This window comes from Phyllobates terribilis, unplaced genomic scaffold, assembly GCF_046119375.1.
Source record: "Phyllobates terribilis strain yellow unplaced genomic scaffold, ASM4611937v1 Scaffold_5__5_contigs__length_657084704, whole genome shotgun sequence".
NCBI classification, from domain to species: Eukaryota; Metazoa; Chordata; class Amphibia; order Anura; family Dendrobatidae; genus Phyllobates; species Phyllobates terribilis.
In genome coordinates this window covers 502,153,549-502,177,036 of record NW_027362765.1, presented here as the reverse complement: position 1 = coordinate 502,177,036, position 23,488 = coordinate 502,153,549, and the positions used below count along the sequence as shown (strand labels likewise).

General features: G+C 38.5%; 1 protein-coding gene across 2 annotated transcripts in view; it reads left to right on the top strand.

Annotated features, from left to right (window-relative positions):
* The window catches only part of LOC141273564 (ATP-dependent translocase ABCB1-like), a 51,933-nt gene extending 29,686 nt beyond the window's left edge, over window positions 1-22,247 (top strand). Inside the window, exons 13-29 of one of the 2 annotated variants that reach the window (XM_073685580.1) lie at window positions 213-338; window positions 437-640; window positions 1,131-1,301; window positions 1,393-1,554; window positions 1,794-2,039; window positions 2,121-2,270; window positions 2,362-2,466; window positions 2,763-2,840; window positions 4,149-4,232; window positions 5,330-5,533; window positions 9,820-9,920; window positions 10,430-10,570; window positions 12,921-13,077; window positions 14,692-14,889; window positions 17,408-17,614; window positions 19,122-19,268; window positions 20,587-22,247. In XM_073685580.1, coding sequence (XP_073541681.1) covers window positions 213-338; window positions 437-640; window positions 1,131-1,301; window positions 1,393-1,554; window positions 1,794-2,039; window positions 2,121-2,270; window positions 2,362-2,466; window positions 2,763-2,840; window positions 4,149-4,232; window positions 5,330-5,533; window positions 9,820-9,920; window positions 10,430-10,570; window positions 12,921-13,077; window positions 14,692-14,889; window positions 17,408-17,614; window positions 19,122-19,268; window positions 20,587-20,784 — 2,679 coding nt within the window. In that variant the 3' untranslated portion in view covers window positions 20,785-22,247. Of the gene's footprint in view, window positions 1-212; window positions 339-436; window positions 641-1,130; window positions 1,302-1,392; window positions 1,555-1,793; window positions 2,271-2,361; window positions 2,467-2,762; window positions 2,841-4,148; window positions 4,233-5,329; window positions 5,534-9,819; window positions 9,921-10,429; window positions 10,571-12,920; window positions 13,078-14,691; window positions 14,890-17,407; window positions 17,615-19,121; window positions 19,269-20,586 lie in introns of both variants that reach the window. The other variant, XM_073685579.1, reaches the window with a different exon arrangement.
* The last annotated feature ends 1,241 nt before the right edge of the window (window positions 22,248-23,488 follow it).

Below are 23,488 nucleotides of genomic sequence, written 5' to 3'. Positions count from 1 at the left end.
AGAAGAAATACATTTCTATAAAAAAAAAATGAACAGCATATATTAGATGAAAATTGGATAATTACGGTATATGTAGTATCAATAATTGGATAAATTATTGGTACTACATATGAGAACATATGAATACTACATATGAGAATGAGACGTTCTGAACATAATCAAATCCTAGTCCTAAAAATAAAATAATGTAATTCTTTTTTTTTTTTTTTCAGATTTTAAGGGGTCTCACTCTTAAAATTGAAGCTGGAAAGACTATTGCCCTTGTGGGGTCCAGTGGTTGTGGAAAAAGTACAACAATTCAACTGCTGCAAAGATTCTATGATCCTCTCGAAGGGGAGGTACGTATGAGGAAAAAACGATTCTAATATCTTGACTGTTTGTTTCGGAGTTAATTTGAGTGCAATACACGATTCTTTGTGTTTGGCTGTTGTCGTAGGTTACAGTTGATGGACATGATGTGCGGACGCTCAATGTCAAGTGGCTAAGAGAGAATATTGGAGTTGTCAGCCAAGAGCCAGTTTTATTTGGAACAACAATCAGGGAAAATATTCGCTATGGAAGAGAGAATGTTACTGAAGACGAGATCATTCAAGCAACCAAAGAAGCCAACGCCTTTGATTTCATATCTAAGCTCCCAGATGTAAGAAATTATTGATTATCTACACTCCATGAAAAAACCTGAGGCCATGTGCAATTTCTGCTCTGAAGGGACATTCAACCTTAAATATAAGGTGCTTTCTCTGTAAAGATGTTATCCAACCCCAACAAATGTGGAAAATGTTCATTTTCTAAAACAACTTGAGGGGTTTGGTATTTTTACACTTGCTGTGTGGCATTGTTTATCATTAAATAGACAGTGCCAAAATCTGTGCCTTCTCCATTTACTCAATGGAACATTGCATTATCGTCAGTCAATCTATTTGGTCCTCTATATTATAGCTAAATCATGTGTTAGCATACGTAATATGCAAGCCTCCATATCAACAGCAGTGTCATAGGTTGGGTATAAAAGATCACTGAGTTAACATATAACTGAATATTATTTATGACAGCCGTGTTAGACTGGCCTTTGAGCTTTGGGATTTTTTCTATATATTTTCTTATGTTTTTCATATTTTTTTGGGTTTCAGGGTTTAGACACGATGGTAGGTGAAAGAGGAGCTCAGCTTAGTGGAGGACAAAAGCAGAGAATAGCAATTGCACGGGCCCTAGTCCGTAACCCTAAAATTCTGCTGCTTGATGAAGCAACGTCAGCTTTGGACACGCAAAGTGAACGTATTGTGCAGAACGCTTTGGATAAGGTAATTTATCATCTAATCACAGTATAAATAATGCTGTATACCTCATCTGGAAGGGATTTATTATAAAGTCCGATTTGTTTTATTCCACAAGGCAAGAGCTGGCCGAACCACAATTGTGATTGCTCACCGGCTGTCCACTATCCGTACAGCAGATGTCATCGCTGGATTTCACAATGGTGTTGTGGTGGAACAGGGCTCACATGATGATCTCATGAATAAGAAGGGAGTGTACTATACTCTTGTAATGTTGCAGGTACTACATCTAACTAAATTGAACACCGAATATGACATAATGATATATATCTTAAAAAAAAAAAACCAAAACATCCTGTAATTGGTTTTACTAGTCTGCCATAGTTAATATGCAATTATAACATACCCACTCGAAGTGATTCATCAAAAATTATCAACATGTATGATAAAAGTAGGTTTGTGTCTTCTGTGAAACATAAAAATTGCCTTTTTTTTTAAAAAAAAAAAATAAAAAAATAGAATTATGATAAAACCGAAGAGAGCGAAGATAGTGATTCTGAAGGAGTAGATGAAGAGGAGGATGAAGGAGAAATGTTTGATTATGATGATAAACATGAGCATGTAGCGATTGATGTAGACTTGCAAAATCCTGTTGCCTCGGACACGATAAACCGAAATGAGCTGCATAGGCAATCCAGCAGGAGACAGAGTAGAAGATCTACAAGAAGAAAATCAAAGAAATCTGCTGACAAACAAACAAAGGAGGTAAAGACATGTCATCATGGAACACTATTTTTATATACAAATGTGATCAGATCGAATACATTTGCAATCTTTTCCTTACAGGTTCAAGAAGCTCTTCCCGATTTCTCACTTAACAAAATTCTGGCACTCAACAAACCAGAGTGGTGCTACATAGTTATTGGTGTCATTGCTGCAGCCATTTGTGGAGGCATTTACCCAACATTTGCTGTAATTTTTGGAAAAGTTATCGGGGTAAGAAAGACTATCGCTTTGCATATAGATCCTAATAGACCGGTATATTGCAATTATATCATAAGCCAACACATATATACTATTTCTCTAGGCATTCAGTATCACTAATCAGGAAGAAAAAAGCCAGCGGACAATTCTACTTTCACTAATGTTTCTTACACTTGGAGTGATCAGTCTGATTGTATACATTATCATGGTATGTATATTAATTTCCATTCACTAAGCTACTTACTAACTGTATCTGCTCTGATCAGTGTGAGTGTGTGTATATACATAACATTCATTAGTAAAACATGATGGCACAAGGAACTGGAGTAACCTTTTAATCAATTTGAATAAGGATTTCTTTTTTATTTGGTCTTCCCAGGTGCCGTATATACAGCTACTTCTCTGTGTACTTTCTTGCTATTTTAAATGTAATTTATGTAAAACCTTGAGAATGAGATAATAAGATCTAATTTCTAATTCACTTTTTTTTTCTTCTTATTCCAGGGTTTTGCTTTTGGAATATCTGGAGAAAATTTAACAATGAGATTAAGATCATTATCCTTTAAGGCATTGCTCCGACAGGTAGGTGTAATGCGAATTAACAAAGGGAGATAAATGTCACTTAATTTCAGTTGTTTGATCTTCCGGGTGCTATGGTGCTCATATGGACTCATATTACATGAACCATTTATTTTTCACTATGTTCTGCAGGAGTCATAGATGGAAAATGGTAAAGCAGCACACTGCATAAAACAAAACTATATTAAATATTTGGGAGTGTTATGTCATAGATGAAAAAAAATATTTACAGCAACATTAACCAAAATAACCACCTAAAATTATATATTTTTTAAACAGGAAATGATTAAGAGGCTGTTTCCTTCACCCCAACTGATAGGCAGGTTGCCGAGTCAGTCTTCCATATGATTGGATAGTTCATAAACAATACTTTATTTTTTAATAAATATACAAAATCACCGTAATAGTTTTACAACCAACATGCACATACCCGATATTCTATGAAATGTATGTATATTGTACATCTTGTGGCCACCATATTAATTAGCCACTTCAACCTCATTTCAAGTAAACTCCCTCAAATCATAAAAAAATGACTTGATCTGGTCACCGAAAAGCCTATATTTACCTATGAGCATCTGATAAGAATATTTCCCACTCATGATTGTTCAGTTTACTCACATTTTATGTATTTAGCTTAGTTTTGCAATTTTCTTCTAACCTTTACTATTTATTGTTACTCATTTATTCCCTAAATCCCCGTAGTTCGTTTGTTATAGATGATAGAATTTTGAAAAAAATCATATTCTCCATAATAAGAATTACATTTTTTTTGCAACTGGTTTTGCTTGAGTTTGTCAAAATCCCAAGTGCGGAACCATAGAAAACCAGGCAAATGTTTAAATGCTTCTCTGCCGATCCATATCGCCGTTCCCGTCGCCCACCGTCCAGTCCTCCACTCCTCTTCTTTTCTCCTTTCCTCATTGTGCCACATCCTCTTCAGCCTCTTCACTCCAGGTGCAGTGATGTCAGATTCCTGGAGTGAAGAGGATGCATGCGACACGAGAAGGGAAAAGAAGATTTATGAAGGACCAGGTGGTGGCCTGCGGGGACAGTGAGACAAGGTGAGCGGTGAGGTGATTACAAAATTCTATTTCTTATTAGATTCGATCATCTCTGTTGGCCACGTATTAAAATTTGCAGGCATGTAGAGTAGATTTAACTCCGATAAGACCTATCTGTCCAGTTAAGAATTTTTGAGGCAAGTTATAGTAAAAATCTAAGGCAAGAAAACAATTTAATTAGACATAAAAAAGATGCAAAAATCTTTCTAATGTTCATCTTGTTTTTATTACTTGTATTTCTCAATAGGAAATTGGATTCTTTGATGATCATGCAAATGCCGTTGGAGTTTTGCTTACCAGACTTGCAACAGACGCATCTCAAGTGAAAGGCGTATGTATAAATTATACACTTCATTTTATAATACTTATGTAGTAAGATCAGTCAGCAGTTTAGATAAAATGCCTTCATCTTATTGCTGCAAGGCAGACTTTCTTAGCGTTTTCCTTACATCTGGATGTGATGGGCCAACTTGCCTTTATTTTACTTTCCCTTTGATACAACTGTTAGTTGAGGAAACAAGAAGTGTTCCTCACATACAGACTTCAGTCATATTGTACCATGAGCATAGACATATTGTCTGTCTTTTAAGCATTGCTCACGAAGTCTTGGGGCCCGATTCAACAAGATTGGCGTTCACATCGGTCTTGATGAGGGGACTGATTCTTGAAGAGGTGCATGCCTCCTCATGAATCTGGAGTGTCTGACGAGTGCCATGCACCTCAGTGTGTTACGCCACAAATCACACTCCAGTCAGGTACTTGAGTGGGATATCTAGCATACGGAACCCCACAGCTCGTCATGAATTAGATTAGCTGTGGTGTCATGCCAACAGGGAACTCCAGTTCCGTCCATTTAAGAGGAGCTGGGATTAACTGGCATGAAAATGCCAAAGATCTCAATATTTAGGTGCAACTCCAAGTTGTGCTTAAATTTTGTGACTTTTTCAAAGCTTTCACGCCAGCATTCTGGAGTGAAAGCTTTGATGAATTGGGCCCTTGGTTTCCACAACAGTTGGAGGATAAGTTATGCATAGAAAGAAGATGCTCTAAATCAAAATGAAGCCCTGCTCTTGAGCTGGTTCATGCAAACAACACCATTACCTCTTGACAGGGTGTTAAGTACTTGGACACCACCCCTTTCCTATTATCTGTTGGAAATGGTGTCATGAACCTCAGGCTGTTTTCTTAATTTCTAAATTTCTTAATTTATTTTGTGACTTTGTTTAATTAGCAAAAGGTCATGCAGCAAAATAAAAAAAAGCTGAAAACATAATTTAATACATTAAAGAATATCATTTGAGTTTTTGCATTTTCAAAAAACGTCATGAAATTCCAGTCTCTCCAGTTGTAGTAATGAAAATTACTTTTATTTTTTCGCATTAGTTTCTTAAACATAAAGATTTTACTCTATTCTCTTTCTTTACCTAGGCCACTGGTAGTCGAATTGGACTGATCACCATGACGGTGTGCACTTTACTGGCAGCGATCATAATTGCATTTGTTCACGGCTGGCAGCTAACTCTGCTTATTTTGGCTTGTATTCCCTTTTTGATTGGTGCAAATTTTATTAGAATGAAATCAATGGCTGGCCATGCATCAAAGGATCAAAAGGCTTTAGAAGAAGCTGGAAGAGTAAGTCTGTTTAATTGTCAAAATGTGAAAGATTTGGCCACTTCAAGTCAATTTCTATCTTGTGTGCAAAAGATTTGGAGATTAATTAAATAATCAAACACCTGGAGAGTTTAAGATGGCAATTTATGAGGGTCATAAAATATCCTTTCTGGACAAAAGGCTACATTTCATTAGGGAAATTGGGAAACATTAGATGAATTTGTAAACTGGCAGTATGTGATGCACGGGAAATTTCTTACTTTTGGAACATATTTCCTCTTTATTATATCTGTTAAATATAAAGGAAAGGGTTGAAATTAAATAGATCAGTATCTCAATATGCATCTCCAATAGACAGCCTAATTTATTATTTAAAGTAACAACAGGATGTTTGGCAATGATAGGGTGAAGTCTGCTATCAACATGAGCTAAACCGAAGAAATCAATATCGTAATTGCACATGTGCTCGTATTTTTACGGCAATATAAAATTTTACTGCTGATTGGTTGATGTGGAAGAGAAGTTTTGCATCTAAATACTGTACAATACCAGTAAATGGCTAGTAAAAATGTCAGCTCACATATAAAACAAAAGTTATAATTGAATTTGGATTCCACCTGCGCAGAGTGGTCAATATATTAAAGAATTGACTTATGAGAAATTTTCTAAATGGGGAGAGTGCTGTGTAATATACATCTTCTGAAAAAATATTTTTAGACATTTCCTCTAAAATCTGTAAGCTCTTTAAGGCTTAAAGGGGTCGGCCATGTTCTCTTGTTAGTGCAGCTTCCTCACAAACCAGCACTTCTGTCCACACAATGGCTGCTGGTGGAGGAGCAGTGACCAGGCCTGTTTTTCAGCCCCCTCCAATAGAAAAGCAGCTGCGAAGAGTTACTGTTGGTGGAGACTGATAGGCTGATCTGGTTATATGACCCTATACAATCTATTTGAAGGGCTGCAGCGGTGATGTCCCATCTCTAGCACATGACCACTAAAGAAAAATGCTAGCTTCAGTGTTCATGGCAATGTAGAACGCTGAGGCCACAAATTGATGAATTGTAGAGTCGACCTCGCTACTGTGTTAAAAAAAAAAAAGTCCCTGTTGCTCTCAGTTTTTTTTTAGATATATAGATATGTATATCTATATATCTATACCTACGTATGTGTGTGTGTGTGTGTGTGTGTGTGTGTATATATCTTATTATGTAACCAAAAAACCCTAAACCCTGAGCAGCAGGGGCTTTAACAGTGATGTAATGCTTGTTTTGTTACCTTTTGTCAATCTGAACTTTTAGTTTTACGGTAATTTTTCCCATAATTTTTCAATATATTGGAAGGTATTGTTAGAAGCTAGGTATCTACACATGTTCCTTAAGGTCGGTTTACATGGACCAAATGAGGACCTAACCAACCCCTGATTGGCAGTCGTTTAATAGACTGTATACAGTCTAACTGCGGTAAACAATGCATGCTAAGTGATGTGTACTTGCATTCCTTGTTCTCATGAAACACAGGTCATGTTTACACAGGATGATGTGCTGCCAAGAATAATGATCTTTTGTGCAGCACAAAAGATCATTTCATCCAATGAACAAGCATTTTGCTCGTTTATCATGTAATCGGCAGCCTGTTTGTACTGAAACATTATTATTCAAAGAGCATTATCAACACTTGTTCATGATAATATTTTGCTGTTAACACACCCTTATTCTCATGCTGATGGAATTTTGTGAATGGAGGCTAAGGGTTTCTGTTGAGGCTATCATCACATTGCTGCAGTCCCTCAGAATGCAGCAAGCATGTATAGTACCTGTGATCTGGGTCTTGTACCAGAAGGGTAGCTTCAAAAAATTGTAATTTCACACTGTCGCTCTGACTATTAGTTCAAAAGAATTGTGGAGAAAAAGTATGTTAGGGGAATGGCTCTTTGAACTGAAGATAACCAAAAAGGCAAAACCGGCCTGCACGTTTTGTTTTTTTAAACAGCATTTCAACCTCAAACTATTTATATGCACATGTAGTTCTTTCAAAGACAAGTCCAGCAATATCTTTAACTAGCCAGTCTGTTCCTCCACTACTGAGAAATTGGCATTTGAATTGATATGCAAATGAGGCTGAAGAGCTATGTGTAGATCTGAAGTCTCTGTCACACCAGCTCTATTCCAGGTCCAGCTCTGCTGCCTCCTGCTTGACTGACAACCCTTTCCCTGAAGACACAACATATAGGCTGTCAGTCAAGCAGGAGGAGGCTGCACTGGGAGGGCAATAGTGCTGGAGTGACCAAAGCTTCAGATCTACCATAGCTATTTGCATATCAATTCAAATGCTAATTTCTCAGTTACAAAGGAATGGACTGGCCATGTAAAGGTATTGCTAGACTTGTCTTTAAAATAGCTACAGTCGCATATAAATAGTTTGGGGTGTGAAATCCTGTTGACAGATTTCCTTTAAGATCGTGTTTAGTGTACCTTTTATACAACAGTCCAATTACGTCTGATACTTACTAAATATTCTCCGCACACGAGATATTTTCACTCCCATAAGATCTAAACCTGCTGATCCAATTTGGAGCAACTGTGTTGTCAGAAATGATGGATTGGATAATCCATAATCATAACAATAAGTAATTGCCATTCTCCAAAAAGTACAAGCATTCATTAAACAGTGTGGTCACTCACTATGTCCTCTGGGTAAAACATTCTGTTTCATTCTTACAGACTTTTCTTCAGAAATAAATGTTTTCTTTGTACAATAGAAGATCTGTCTGCACAAACTTATACGATTTCTTCTAAAATGCATTATAACTGAGCCGTGTCAATAGCAATTAGGTAAAAGCCACTGCTGTAAAAAGTGCTTTCTACGTCTGGATATAATGGAGGCATGGTTCTGCATAAACTTCTTAAATACTGTACTGTATTCGCGCTACATTGTTATTGTGCATAGAAATACAAATTGATAGGAGTTACTGAAATCCCCTTGGCAATACTCAAAAGCAAAATCTGTAAAAGGGTACCAACTATCACACATCATTTAGTGTATTGGTTTCAGATCAGAAATAGACCTCTACACCCAGATAATTAAATGTAGTTGGTTCACACTATTCCTCCTGATGCCAGAAATAGGCCCAATTTAAATAATCACATATGTGAATGTGATGGGGATACCAATTAACATCACATCTTATTCATCCATGGCTGGAGTAGGAATACCTGTCTGGTTGAGGTGGCCTGGGTTGAGCTAATTACTGAACTTATTCACTTCTATAGGAGTTGTCACAGCGTGAGCCAGCTGTTTCTGAAATTTTAGGCTCAGGTATTCTCATTTTAGCCATGAATGAATGAGACGAGTATTCCTCTTTAAAGCACCCCTCCAGCAATATTATCTTATTATTTTTTTTAAGTTTCCTGCTCCTAGTAATAAATCTACTTACCAACTGCAGTCTTGAGCTCCTCCCAGCACCTCACCGCTCCCAATCCACCATCTTGTAACCGACCAGCAGTCAGAGGTAACGGTCACAAGCTCCCAATGTCAGTCTATGAGATTCTCATTCTGGCTCTCATAGACTTACATTGAGAAGTGATTTTCGACTTGCTCAGCAAACACTGGAGCAATCCGGCAGGTCACAGCCTGCATTAAACAGCTAGAGCGGCTATGAGAACAGATGAAGACAGCGGCTGGTGAATACATTGCTAGGGGCAGGGAGCTTACACTGACACCACTCCAGCAGTAAAATAAAAAAAAACCACTGGAGTGGTGCTTTAATACTCTAGTATGCATTCAGATATATGGCTCAAATTGGATTTTTAAACATGGCCTACTGAACCAACCCTCACACAGCAACATCACTCCTGAACAGAATATGGTGGCTAATAAGTACTTGCATCAAGCATTGACTCTCCACAACTTAATTGGCTAAAAGTTATCATTTGTGAAGAGATGTAGGGTGTCATTGTAAAGTATCCAGGCTGTATAAAAAAAAGATTCCGTCTAAAATTTTCTTTAAGATATATATGTTTTTTCACAATAAATAAATACAAAATGCAATAGGCTGTGTATTATAATAATAATAATAATAATACTGACCTTACCACTTCCCCATTGCTCCTCTTCTAATCCTGCCCAGGACCCCTGCCAGTTTATGAACGCCATGTTCTAACCATTCAGACATATGACTGGTTGCAGCAGTTGCATAACTGCCTGGGCAGATGTGGAACTTCATGGAAATAATAAAAGAAAAATCATACTTTCCTTATGTTTTTAAAACCCCTTAATTTTTAAAAATTCATATGTAAGCATTTCTCTTGCAGATTTCCACTGAGGCAGTTGAAAATATAAGAACTGTTGTTTCCCTGACGAGAGAACAGGCATTTTATGATATCTATAATGAAAGTTTAAGCGGTCCTTACAAGTAAGTTATAGAATTGGTCGGCCATGATGCACCTATAGCACTTTGCCATTGCTTCAAATACGGTAAAATTTCCAAGACTACTTTAGAAGGCCCCTCTTTTTTGAGGGGGAATTGTCCCTTCTACATTTGTAAGACTCCTCTTTGGAAGGACTTGTCCTTCCTAGAAGATTCTACTCTATCTTTTCTAGATCCATTGGTTACCAAGATCATATTTGTTAATCCGTGCACTAAAGTTATCCTTGTGATATATGTAAATCCTTAAATCCTTTCCTTTTTATTTAGTATTTTTTACAGTATTTCAGTACTTTGCAGTAACACTTATTTCTAATGTGCATTATGTTAGGAATGACTTAAATGGCTGGATTTCATCCTCCAGCGTCAATGCACTATTGAATGTTAATGTGCCTATGAATGAAATCTGATTATATGAGTTTACAACATATAATCCTATAACATCAGGACTGCTGATCTGACCACTGACAAGTTTTCCCCTTGGTATTTTTCATTAGGGACTCATTGGCTAAAGCTCCACTTTATGGCTTCACTTATGCTGTTTCCCAGTCAATAAACTACTTTGTGAATGCCGCTGTCTTTCGTTTCGGAGCCTGGCTGATTGCACACTGCTACACACAATTTGAAAATGTGTTCATGTAAGTACAGCTCTTCAGTGGCTATAAGAACTCTTTTCTAATATTTCTCCGTGATGCAGAGAGGAAAAAAAATGTTAAAAGATGTTACTTGAAATTGCTAAAGAAGTTGTGTAGCGCCGCTTACTTCAAAATTTGTGACGATGACACTACAAGCTCATACACCTGCTGAAATGCAAGAACGATCGCTATGTACCATATATATGCCCAATTTGTGTGCATGCGTCTCAGCCGGTGTGTGGTATAGATGCACGCATTTATTGAGGTGGAATTAAATTCTACTCAAATCTTACGAAAATATGCATTTTGGAGAGTACAGATGATTATTTTTTTGTAAATCGCTTCAGGCAGTTCAGCAAAATTGCGGCTACCATCTTGCTGAATAGTAGTGGGTCAGCAATAGGTTAAAAATAAGAAAAAGGGGGGGGGGGGGGGGACCATACTTTTCTTTCTGGCTGATCCTGCCCGCTGTCCAGTCCTCCATCATGCCGCATTTCGAGCAAGGTGTTCCATCTGCAAGTAGGTCCCTGGACCTAGAGAGAAGTCCTGGCCTAGAGTGAGCACCAGGCTGGAGACACAATGGAGGTGCAGGGGACCGGACATCGGGCAGGGAGTGGCTGGAAAGATGAGCAGTGAGGTGACTAGAAGTATTTTGTATACCTTAGTTTTATTATGGTCTGGGGAGACCCTAGAGCAGTGATTGGGAACCTTTTACAGATCCGAGTGCCCAAACTGCAACCAAAAACCCACTTATTTATTGCCAAGTGCCAACACGGCAAATTAACCTGAATACTGAGGTTTTAGTTTAGAAACAAACAACTCCTACAGAGAGCGGGGGGTGGGGGGCACTGAGCAGCCACCAGCCACAGAAAGGAGCAGAGGTATGAAACTGCAGAAATAAATTATGTGTCCCCCCCATCTTGGTATATGTCCCCAATCCTTGTATGTATGTTGCCCCCAATCCTTGTAGGTATGCTTGTCCCCAATCCCTGTATGTATGCCTGCCCCCAATCCTTGTATGTATGCTGCCCTCCCTGAATCCTTGTATATATGCTGCCCCCCCCCCACCCCACCCCCTGCCGGCACCGCTGTTCATCGCATATAGAAAAAAAACCTCTTACTCACCTTCCTTCCTCTCCCGTGCCGCGTCCTCTCCTGTAGTCGGCAGCTGATTTCAGCATCCTAGCGATGGGGGCGCATAACGACACTGTTATGCGCCCAGTCGCATGTACGCTGACCTCAGCTGCTGGCCTCTGATTGGCCAGCAGCGTGTATTGCGGCGCACGGGCCTGGCATTTAGTGCGCTGCAATACACTTTAGCTAGAAGTGTGTTAGAGAACACACATCTAGCTGAAGTAGCTGGTGTCTGCACTCAGTGGGCTCTGCGGTGATAGGGCACGTGCCCTTAGGGAGGGCTCAGCGTGCCACCTCTGGCACGAGTGCCATAGGTTCACCAGCACTGCCCTAGAGCATAATGAAAGACCTTAAATGCAGAGCGAATAACGGTATGCTGATTTTGCAGGGAAATTCGATTAGCAGACAATAGGCAAATTCACATTTTTGCCTGATCTGCTCCTCTAGTGTGGGGGTTGTAACCTCATTACCACAGCTCACTTCATAAGTAGAAGTGGGTGCCGCCGCATGGCACCGATAACTCCTTTTAAAAATAGCATTATATAGGTTAAGAATAAGGATCTGTTTTCTTTTACCCCCCTGAGAATCCGTGTCACTGACTATAGGTTGTGTATGGCATTGCAGCAGATACTAATTTTCGGAAGGTGGTGAGCTTTAATAAACACGGTCCATGGAATTAAGTGGCGCTTTTCTGGGGGGAAAGGGTTTTGTTTTGTCATCTTTTTTTTTATAACACATTTTTAGACCTAACAATGTATTCTGCTGACAGTGTTGCCCTGGATGTGACTATTTATGTGCAATTTATACAGATTAGATACCTACTTGTACACATGCACCAACACACAGACACATAGTGGCAAGACCACATAGGACATAATACACGGTTTGCATCTCTTTGAACATTTCATCTCATTTGATCTAATAGAAGAACGCTCCATTAATGCTATTCATCTTCATATTCTTCAGGGTACTTCTGCCTAATTTAACTTAATTGGTTTATTTTGTTGCAGTCTTCCCAATGAAGTGAGCACAATGCAGTATTAGCTCAGAAGTCACTTACTGTCTGAATACACAACCACTGACAGGGTGTTTGTAGTCTAGACTCGTATGCTTTATCTTACTGTACTTGTGCAGAACTCGTTGCCTTTCTCTTACAAGATAATTACTTGGTAACCATTTTTGCATTAGAGACCTTATTTTTATATTGTCTATTTTTCAGTGTATTCTCTGCAATTATTTTTGCTGCTATGAATGTTGGTCAGTCCACATCTCTTGCTCCGGACTTTGGAAAAGCTAGGGTTTCAGGCCAGCGCATTCTGAAGCTCCTGGAAAGGAAACCAGCAATTGATAGTTATTGTGAAGATGGTGAAAAACCGGTATGATTATTATTAAAGAGGATACAATTGTGTTGTAATGTAATAGTTGAAATGAACTTTTGATATTGATATAAATCTGTTGAAAGGAGCACAAAAAACAGATAAAGGCGGTAAAAACTCTCCATCAGAAGAAACTCTCTTACTGATTCTCAGTTAACTCATTCTGTAGCCGGCGATGTGTAGGGAAACACGGAGCCTGTAAAAGCCAAATGGTGCAAAAGTTGTACTAAAACTCAGCTACAAAAATAATTTTTAGCACAAAATATATACATATTGTTCTAAGCTTAACAAAAATTAAAGGTGTCCATATCATAGTCTTAATTTTTACTTCTGTAGGTTCTAAAATCTTGTTAGTAAATGCTACATGCAACAAGGCAATTTAAATCAATTTGTTAAAGTGGTTTTCTACTGCTTTGATATCTTTGACCTATCCTCTGGATAGGAAGATACAAGCACCCCACCGAACAGCAGTCTGCAGTGCTGGCTGAAGCTGGATGCAGATGAACGGAGCAGAACACTACTGCTCCCTCACCCTGCTTAATGTCTGCTGCTGGAAACTGCAGATCTCATGAGTGGACCTAGTTATTGATTTTCAGTGTCCACAGTTACAGTAAATGGTGAAAATTTTCTATGTTGTGTTGACACAATTTTTCTATGATTGCTGTGGCCAATTGAGTACATTAAGTCCTATAATATTTGGGGTAATGACTAATTTTTCTACCAGTTGAGGGTTAGTTCTAGGATTTTTTTTTCCATTGTACAGTAGATATTGAAAAATGGTGCCTATGTTACACTATTGAATTTATTTCTCACTTCAATGAGATTTCAGTTGCAGTTCCTGAGAATGGCCTATATACAGTGGCTGGAGCTGGGGTGTATTCAGTTAAGGCCCCATTCAGACGTCAAATTTTTAAGTATGAGTGCCATCCGTCTTTTTGACGACAGGCTATCACAAGTATGAGTGCTATGGAGTCATTCACATGGCCATGTGGAGACATGTCCGATTTTAATTTGAGGGTCAGATCAAACTTGGCAATGCAAGTCAATGGGTCCAAGTGTGGTCCGATTTTCACAAACTATCAGAATGGAGAAGGTGGAGAATTTTTTTTATTTTTTTAACCTTCTCTATGTATGAGAAAAATGGATGACACTTGGACTACAATCTGAGCAGAATAATCTGTCCATTTTTCTCAGACATAGAAAATTCGGACGTGTGAATGAGCCCTAATGGTGAGGGTGCTGGGTGCCTGATGCTCACAGATCTGATATTGATGACTATCCTGAGGATGGAGGATCGTAATCTGTCCCAGACATCATCCTGACTGCAGGAATCAGACATTTTGTTTATTGAAATGCAGCACAGTTTTAGTCACCGGCTGGCTTTTCAGTCTCGCCTTACTAGTCCGAGGCTTGTCCTGGCGGCCCCAATCCCTTTCACAGACTTTTTCTGTGCACACAGAGGGAGAGACCCTTCGGTCAACTTGATCAGGGCAGGTAAAATCCGACCGGGGATGTGCCTGACTGAATCTGATAGGTTCCCTTTTAAATATTTGTATTCTTTTATTTATACAAATAGTTTCTATGTTGTGAATATTTATTTTCTTTTTGTTGCAGAATGAATTTGAAGGAAACCTTGAATTCCAAGATATCAAGTTTGTGTATCCAACAAGACCAAAAGTGCAAGTTCTTCAGGGCCTCAATATAAAAGTTTCCAAAGGGCAAACGCTCGCCCTTGTTGGCAGCAGTGGGTGTGGAAAAAGTACCTCTGTTCAGTTATTAGAGAGGTTTTATGATCCAGTGTCAGGCACAGTGGTAAGATATGCAAAAATCTCTTAAGTGCCTTGTTACCGTAACTTTTTATTAACGCCAACATATGTAGTGCTCAGATATTGTTTCCTCTGGAAGAGTTACCATTTTAGTATTGCTTTAGGAGTGCCCTGCAGGCATTTTTTTTTTGAAAACTGCATGTTATTTTCAGTGTCTGATGTGTTTCTCGCCCACACAATGTTCTGAAGTCAGAAAAAGTCTGAAATATGCTTTTAATAAGTATGTAGCTATATTTTGGCCAATCAAACCCAGTTTATAATTACCCTGTAATTACATTGAGCAAGATATCGAGTCCCCCCCCCCCACTATCCCCCTCCATCATTGCAAAAAATTAAGGACTAAATCCACTATTTAAGCCAGTTCTGATTAATTTTTATATGCAAATCCTACTATATGTGGTTGGTATTCAGTATTGTATTTGGCAGGCTCCTTTCTAATAGGATTCAATTTGTGTCCAAAAATATAAATTGTGGATCTTCTAGTCATAATGATGTCTGCTTACCTAAACGAGTCGAGAGCTCAGGTGTAAATGGCTGCCATGTTGTCATAGATGCTAAATCTGCAAACCTTTAAATTCTGATTACAAGGCACCATAAGCTTATCCCATAAACGACACTATTTAACATGCTGATGCCTAATTTACTGATAGGTGGGTTAATGTACAAATCCCTAATTACAGTGATAGAAAAAATGCTATTTCGACATGTTTTTTTTATTACTGCTTGAATAGTCTCATCACATTTTAAAATGGGCTCTGAAAATTTACAAAATTAGTCTAATCGCCCTTTCCTAGTTGTGTGGATTTGCACATTAATCAGACATTTGTATTTATCAGTAAATTGTAATATGCTCTATAAAAATTCTTATTGGCTCATTCATTTTATATAGTCTCCTTTCTATATTTATTGCTTTGTTAATCTGCTTAGTGTATTTACAATGGTTTATGCTTTTATTACGTTGGCATCAACCTAATGCAGTTGGTAAGAACGAGCCCTAGTCCTGGATATTAGCATACATCAATTAGGCACTGTGCAGGTAATTTCTGCCAGAGATGATGCAATGTAGTAAAATAATATCCTATAACTCCTTTTTCTTTGCTGCAGGGGAATGTAGTATTATAAATGCATACGTCAGCTGGGTTTACCAAAGTGGAAGCCACTACTCCGTTATTATGACTTATGGCATATGGTGCCCTCTATTAAATATGGAGAGCTGCTGGAGGTATTTGTGGTTTTGACCTCCCCAGGATTTTATTTGGATTTAGCTGAATTGAAGGAATATTAATTGGGGGTTTAAGAGGTAACATTTCTCCTCTTTGGAGAGTGGCAAGTCATAGTAAAGAGATTTATAGACCGTGCAGTGCTGCTCTGCAAATTTAAATATGGAAATAGCCTATTCAGAGAGGAAGAAGATATTGACTCTAATTCCACCTATTGGATGTAGCAATCCTAAAAGTCAGTATCAGCCCATTAACAATCCTTGTCACATGACTTTGTATAAGAAGCCAAACTAAAAAGCCGATTTGCTGACGCGTGTTTCAGGACTTCTTCCCCTCATCAGTGTAAAGCAGGAGGTCTGATTTGGCTGGGTGAGAAGCCTCTGATGATGTCTAAGGGGTAATGTTTGTGGAAAGAGCCAAGTTGGTGTAAGTCTAAGGAGACTTGTAGGCCATGCATTGCTCCTCTGGTCAGTCATGTTGCTGGGCTCATTAAAAGGTGGATATTGACTTACTGGATGTAGCAATTAGAGATGAGCAAATCAATTTGAGTGGAATAGAATTTTACAAAAATGCAGATTTGCTTCTATGTGGATTCAGCAAAATGGCGCCCACTTGCCACCATTTTTTTTAACCTTAACTGGCAATCAAAATGTTAAAAATGCAAAAAAATTCATATACTCATTTTACCACTCACCTATCCGACTCCTCACTATCACCCTTCCGGTCCTCACTGCACCTTCAGATTGCCACCGCTTGTGCTGAAGTCCATTCAAGTGCACAGAACCCTCACAGGTCTCTTCAAAGCTAGAAGTCTTGATCCAGCGTGAGAGGGCCAGGGAATTTCAGAATGATCTGAAGGTGCGGCGAGGAGCGGAGGGACTAGAGAGGTGAGTATAAGAATTTTTATTCTTTAAATCTTATGTTTATTATGCTCTGGGGTCTTAATGGACCCCAGAGCATAATAATGGACATTAAATTTGAGGAGAATAACTCTACAAATTTCCTCAGGAAATGCGATTCGTAAACAGGTGAATTCGAATTTTGCCTAATCTGTAGTAGCCAAAATGCAGTTCCAGTTCTATTCTTCTCTGAGCAGGCATATTAATTTTCATTCTGCATGATCAGTACTAGATAGCAGTGAAAAAAACATTTGTGAAATTACTCTGCATGAGAACATCAGAGACTTAGAGATTATGTACATTATGTAAAACTAAACTTTAAATTTGCGCCATGTATAAGGACTAGTTTATTTTTCTAATATTCATTCTGGTCCTCCAATTATAGTTTGCAGATGGAAAAGACACAATGAAGCTGAATCTGAAATGGTTGAGGTCCCAAATGGGAATTGTATCTCAGGAGCCTATGTTGTTTGACTGCAGCATAGAAGAAAATATTCAGTATGGAGTTCTTGACAGACAAGTGACTCATGAAGAAATTGTCGAAGCTGCAAAAGCTGCAAATATTCACACGTTCATAGACAACCTGCCTGATGTAAGTACAAAAACTAATGGTCAACCAATGGAATGTTCAAACCAAAAGCTGTAAATATTTGTTGAAGTAACATGAAATGTATGAAATGTCATACATCTGATGGTAGACCTTGCAATGTCAGAGAAGAGAATCAACAATACCCAGTTGCGTAACTAGAGTCCAATGGGTCCCAGTTTAAAATTTGGACTTGGGCCCACACCTGCAAGTTGGCCAGATGTATGGGCCTTTGTAGCATTCCAGATCCTATAAAGACATGTGTTCGCCCCCCGGTTTGATAATGTCCCCTGTCATGGCTCCTTCTTGTAGTAATCTCCCCCATCCTGGGCCCCATGCTATAACCCCCATCCTGCTTCCTGGTATAATGTTCCCCATTCTGGTATAATACCACCATTTGGGCCCTTCTGCTCTTCTCCAGCTCATATTAAACAGAAACAAACAATCTACTCGTCTTCCCCTGCTCCCACTCCGCGTGGAGTCCTCTTCTATAGCCGGTGCAGGAGCCGGAAGCTAACTGTGGTGTGCTAGTACGGGCAGCGCATGACTTCACTGCCATGATCCGCACCTCACTGGCAAGCAGACACTTGCTGCCAGCCTCTGACTGGTAGCGTGTATTGCAGAGCAGGGACCCGGTGGATCTCTCCACTGCAATACATTTCGCCTTAATATGGAACCCGAGAATGCACACCTAGGTGACTTTGGTGTTGGTGGCCCCACTGTCTGCAACCTCAATCTTTAGACCCCTGGCAATACCCTTTTTGTTAAAGAAAAAAAATTTGCATACTTCTTTCACTTCTGCACCACAAGAAGAAGCCATTGGGCCTGATGCAATCTGCCTTTGCTCACTGCTGTTAAAATGCTGTTTAATACATCTGTTAATATGGCACTTGCACACACTGATTTGTTTGCTAGTGCCTTTGTGTTTGGCCATGTACATATATATGTGGGTATATGGCTATAAATTGCTGTAAATACTCCCCTTTTAAACATTTGTCCCATGACTTTTTAAAGGCATGCACCACTCCCCAGCCTCCCGGCTTCCTGGACGCTGGGGCACAGTGCTCTCCTACTTTAATGACAGATTGGGCCAGCGGCATTGTTGCATAGCCAGACTGAATTGTAAGCTGCGGAGCGAAAAAGAATGACACTGACGCTGGCTAGGCTCAGGCACTAAGCATACGCTCCATTGCTTGCAAACTGTATTGGAAAGAACTTGTAAGCACTGTGCATGTTCAGCCACCTCCGCTAGACAGCAGTAGTGACCTGTAATATGGACAACGTGCCATAAACGATAAGATTTTTAGTTAAGTACATTGCAAAATGTGATTATTATTGAAGGGTTATTCCCAGAATAGAAGCCAGAAATGAGAAAAAATTGCCTGTTCTTACTTTTATACAAGACTCCTGTAGCGCCACAGCATGGTGCCTACAGTGCAAAATTATATAAATCCAAGATCGTAATCTAAACTGTAAACGTAATAATTGTGTCATTAATATCACCTTCTTTTAGAAATATATGACACGGGTTGGGGATAAAGGAGCTCAGCTTTCCGGAGGACAGAAGCAGAGAATTGCCATCGCTCGGGCATTAATTAGAAAACCTAAAGTTTTACTACTGGATGAAGCAACATCTGCGCTTGACACAGAAAGCGAAAAGGTAAATTTCTGCTCTCTGCTTTCTTGTCACAATTACCTGACTGACATAAACATAAATTGTTCTAATTTGGTTATATAATATGGATTGATAGCAGCACTTTATATCCAGCATCAATATTTTGTGCCTCGTCACTTGCTGATGACACTTGTTCATTGGTGTACTCCTAATGCATTCAAATGAAATTTCCAAAGACTGAGATTAATTTATGATGAAACAAATAAAGCTCACTTGATATTTCAGGTAAGCTGCATGGCTATTCTCTTCGTTCAAGCACTATGCCATCCATATATAACAGAGGCCATTATGTAATTCATGATCTAGCATACAATGAAACCAAAGGCCACTTGTGGCATCATGGACTTATGACTGAATCTAAGCTTCTGTATCTTTTTATGACCATAATAGTTCTGTACATCGTACTATTCAAAGGTCAATATTTCCCATTTTAAAAAAAAATTCTAGTGAGAATTCAATTTCTTTATTACCTGAACCCATTCGAGTTGTTAAAAACGTTGCAGAATCCTGGTCCAGTGGCAACATTAGTAGGAGGTTCGCAGTGATCTGGTCTGATGGTCAGTGAATACCACCTTTGGCATTCCTGGTGCCTCTTCTGTTTAGTAAACCCTTGCAACATCATGTGTGTGTCATGCTGCAACACAATGCTGGGCCTACTAATCAGAAGTGGTGCTGGAAATGCTGCAGTTAGTAGGAAGTTCTTAGTGCTTTGGTCTGATGGCAAAGGACTACCAACCTGGCCTTTCAACCAGGGTCCTGTAAATCTTTTTGCTAAACCCTATAAACTACCCTTTGGGTTACTTGCACACTTCACTCATTGATATTTTTAAATGTTAATCCAAAATACTGAACAAAATCATGAATGGAACCCCAAGAAAAAATAATAATAAAAAGATTCCCGTACCTTTTGGTGTTTTGCCCACACTCTTGGTTTTGGATTAGTAATACTGATGTAAGTTACACTGACTTGTGAAAGTGGCCTTTATCAGTTTTCTGCATGCTCAATGACCTAATCAGATGATTGGTGGATGATTCAATGTGGATTCCAGCTCTCAGGATGTCTGGTAAAATTTGACATTTTTGTTCAGTTTAATAAGAATCCACCCAGACCACCAGTAGGACATTTCAGATCATCAGGTTTGACTTATGATCTCTACAGCCATGACACGTCATCAGTATAGTTAAGGACCTAAATGTTTAGGACGTGTGATCAGTTGTCTAGTTGGCTCTCCTCTGCTCATTTTTAGGCTCTGGTGTCAAAAAAGCAGTTAGAAAAAATCTAATCCTCTTTTAATTTTTCTAGGTTGTCCAGAAAGCTTTGGATGATGCTAGACGAGGAAGGACATGTGTAGTGATTGCTCACAGGCTCACCACAGTACAAAATGCTGACATCATAGCGGTAATTCAGAACGGACGGGTGATTGAGCAAGGAACTCATCCACAGCTGTTGGCCAAACAAGGCGCTTACTATGCTCTAGTAAATTCTCAAGTCACTCACTGAGTTGGAGTTATTTATAAAGAAAAGTCTACATTTGGTTCTAAAATGAAGAAACCCTGCTCAAGGCTGGTCTCTGTGGCTGCAGAGCAAGGAACGTCTTACTGCCTAAAGATTAGCTACTCTTGGCATTGTGGCAGGACCAGACGTTTTCCATCACATGAAGACTAGTTTGGTCCAGAAACTGCCTTTATTGTGTGTGTATATATATATATATATATATATATATATATATATATATATATATATATATATATATATATATATATATATATATATATATATATATATATATATATATATATATAATATATATATATATCTGTTTATTTTATATGATCATACAGTGTATGTCATATTGATGGGTATCAGCCCACAAATGGGGAATATTTTTTACTTTTTGGTAATATACCCCTACAATACACATTAACACAATCAATTTTTTATTTTTGTAGTTGCCAAAGCATAAGACATAGCCGTTTGTAATATGGTATTTCTATTATATTTAATGTATTTATAGCAAAGGGATAGCTTTATACAGAAAATGAGTGGAAATGTGCACTTTACTTTTTTTGTATAAAATGTTAAATATATCATTTGGTTTCCAGTTACATAATCAATCATTTCAAAACCAAATCTAAGAGACTTACAATGAGTTTCACATGTTTTTCTTATGTCATAGAGTGACTACAGAACTGTTTTAAGAATCAAAGCAATACCCCAGATAGCTATACACAGTCGGGTATTCGTTTAAACTGAGGCCTCATATACACTCACATGTATTATATATCTGAAGGTATGAATATTTGTTGTATGGGTCTATAAGCTGTCCTTGGTCTATGGGCCAATATTTTACCTTGCATACCTCCAATTTCATACAGAGGCTCACTAGGTTTTTTTTTTCCATAAAGTCCTATAGAATTTGAGTAAAAATGGTGGCATGCTATATTAAGAAGACTCCCTCATGACGAGGACAGAGTGGCCAGTATGGCAAGTCCTTACAATTCTATTTTATGGCCCTGTAGACATAGAAGGGCCATAAATTGTTCAGTGTAGCAAAATAGTTATTTGCCTTATTTGTTACCAACACTTTTCTGTTCTTAATGGAGAACGAGGCACACAAACATCTTCCAATTTTCAGTGCTTTTTATGAGGTCTTCACATAAACATGAAAATAGTAGCCATGTAGGATAGAAGATGGAGATAAACTACCATTGGACATGGACCTAAGCATTCAGCCGTCTGACATGCCAAAGCATATAATACCTTTTATCATCTTGGACAATAATCTAAACCTTGCTGTCATTGTAATATACACTGCAATATAATTGTTTGTCATATCTTGTTTGTTTTGTTTTTAATGTTACAACTGAGTTTGAGGATTGTAAATGTTGATGAAATATTACTTTTTGTAAATGCCTTTAAAAAGTAAACTTATTTTTATTAAATAAAGGTTTTCTCACAGTGGTGCCTTTTTGTTCAAATAGGTTTGATTCTGAAAATCATTTCTTAACTTCTAAAAAAATTAAATGGATGTCAAATGACACCACCACCATCACCACCTCACATATACCCAGTAGCCATAAGGGTAAAATATATTATACATAAAAACGTGTAGAAAATTGTTAGTATCCTTCTGGTAAAATAAGTAAAACACACAATGGTCACTGAAATAACGTTCAAATCTGACAAATAATAAAAATCAGACCTTGCATTAAAATTTTCGTTCAACATAAACATTTTAAAAAACAAAACAAAAACTAAAATGGCCTGGACAAAAATAAAGGGTACTTTGACGTAATATTTTGTTGCTCACCCTTTTGAGGGAATCACTGCAAACTAATGAATTCTGTATCTCTCAATGAGTCTTCTGCACAGGCACAGTATTTTGGGCGCTGATCATAAGCAAACTGCTCCAGCGGTCTCAGGTGTGAAGACGTCTTCTCCAGACTGCAGGTCTCAGCTCCTTGCACAGATGTTCAATAGGATTTAGATCAGGACTCATGGAAGCCACTTCAGAACAGTCCAATGCTTTGCTGTTAAATATGGCACCAGCTAATCAAAAGCCGTGCTGGAAGGTAAAGAGATTTTCAGGCTATCTGTCTAGTGATCAGGTACTTCCGATCTGGATGCTGAAATGGAGTCCCGAAAATCGATCCGTTCATCTCTACCTTCTACCAAAGGAAAATTTAACCTAGAAGATGATGAACTTGATTTCCAATTTTGCTACATAAGCTAATTCCTTTTCCAAAACTTCATGGAAATACAGCATTGGTCACGGTTTGTATTCAGTTCTCTAAAGCTGAATTTACACTTACTGATCATTGTGAACAAGCCGTCAGTTCATCAGGTGAAAATCATTCTTAGCTGCACATCTTCCTGTGTAATCAGGACTAACAACAATCTATTAATGATCATTCTGTTTGCATACCAAATGTAGTCTGCTTGTCTTAACAGTCTTTTAAAGGACTGACAATCAGAAAACAAGTAGCTGACCGGTAGTTGTTTAACACTGCAAGTTGGGTGATGTAAACTAGCCCATAGTCTGTCAAGGGTCACTTTGAACTTGAACGGACTCTATCAGCACAGAATGACTGTTCAAACAAAGTCCTGCTGCTTGGTGCTTCACGGCGGCCAATCCTTTATATACCCAACTGCTTGTTTTCCCTCAGTCTCCAACCCCCTCGTCTTTGATTGACAGCTTTGGCTT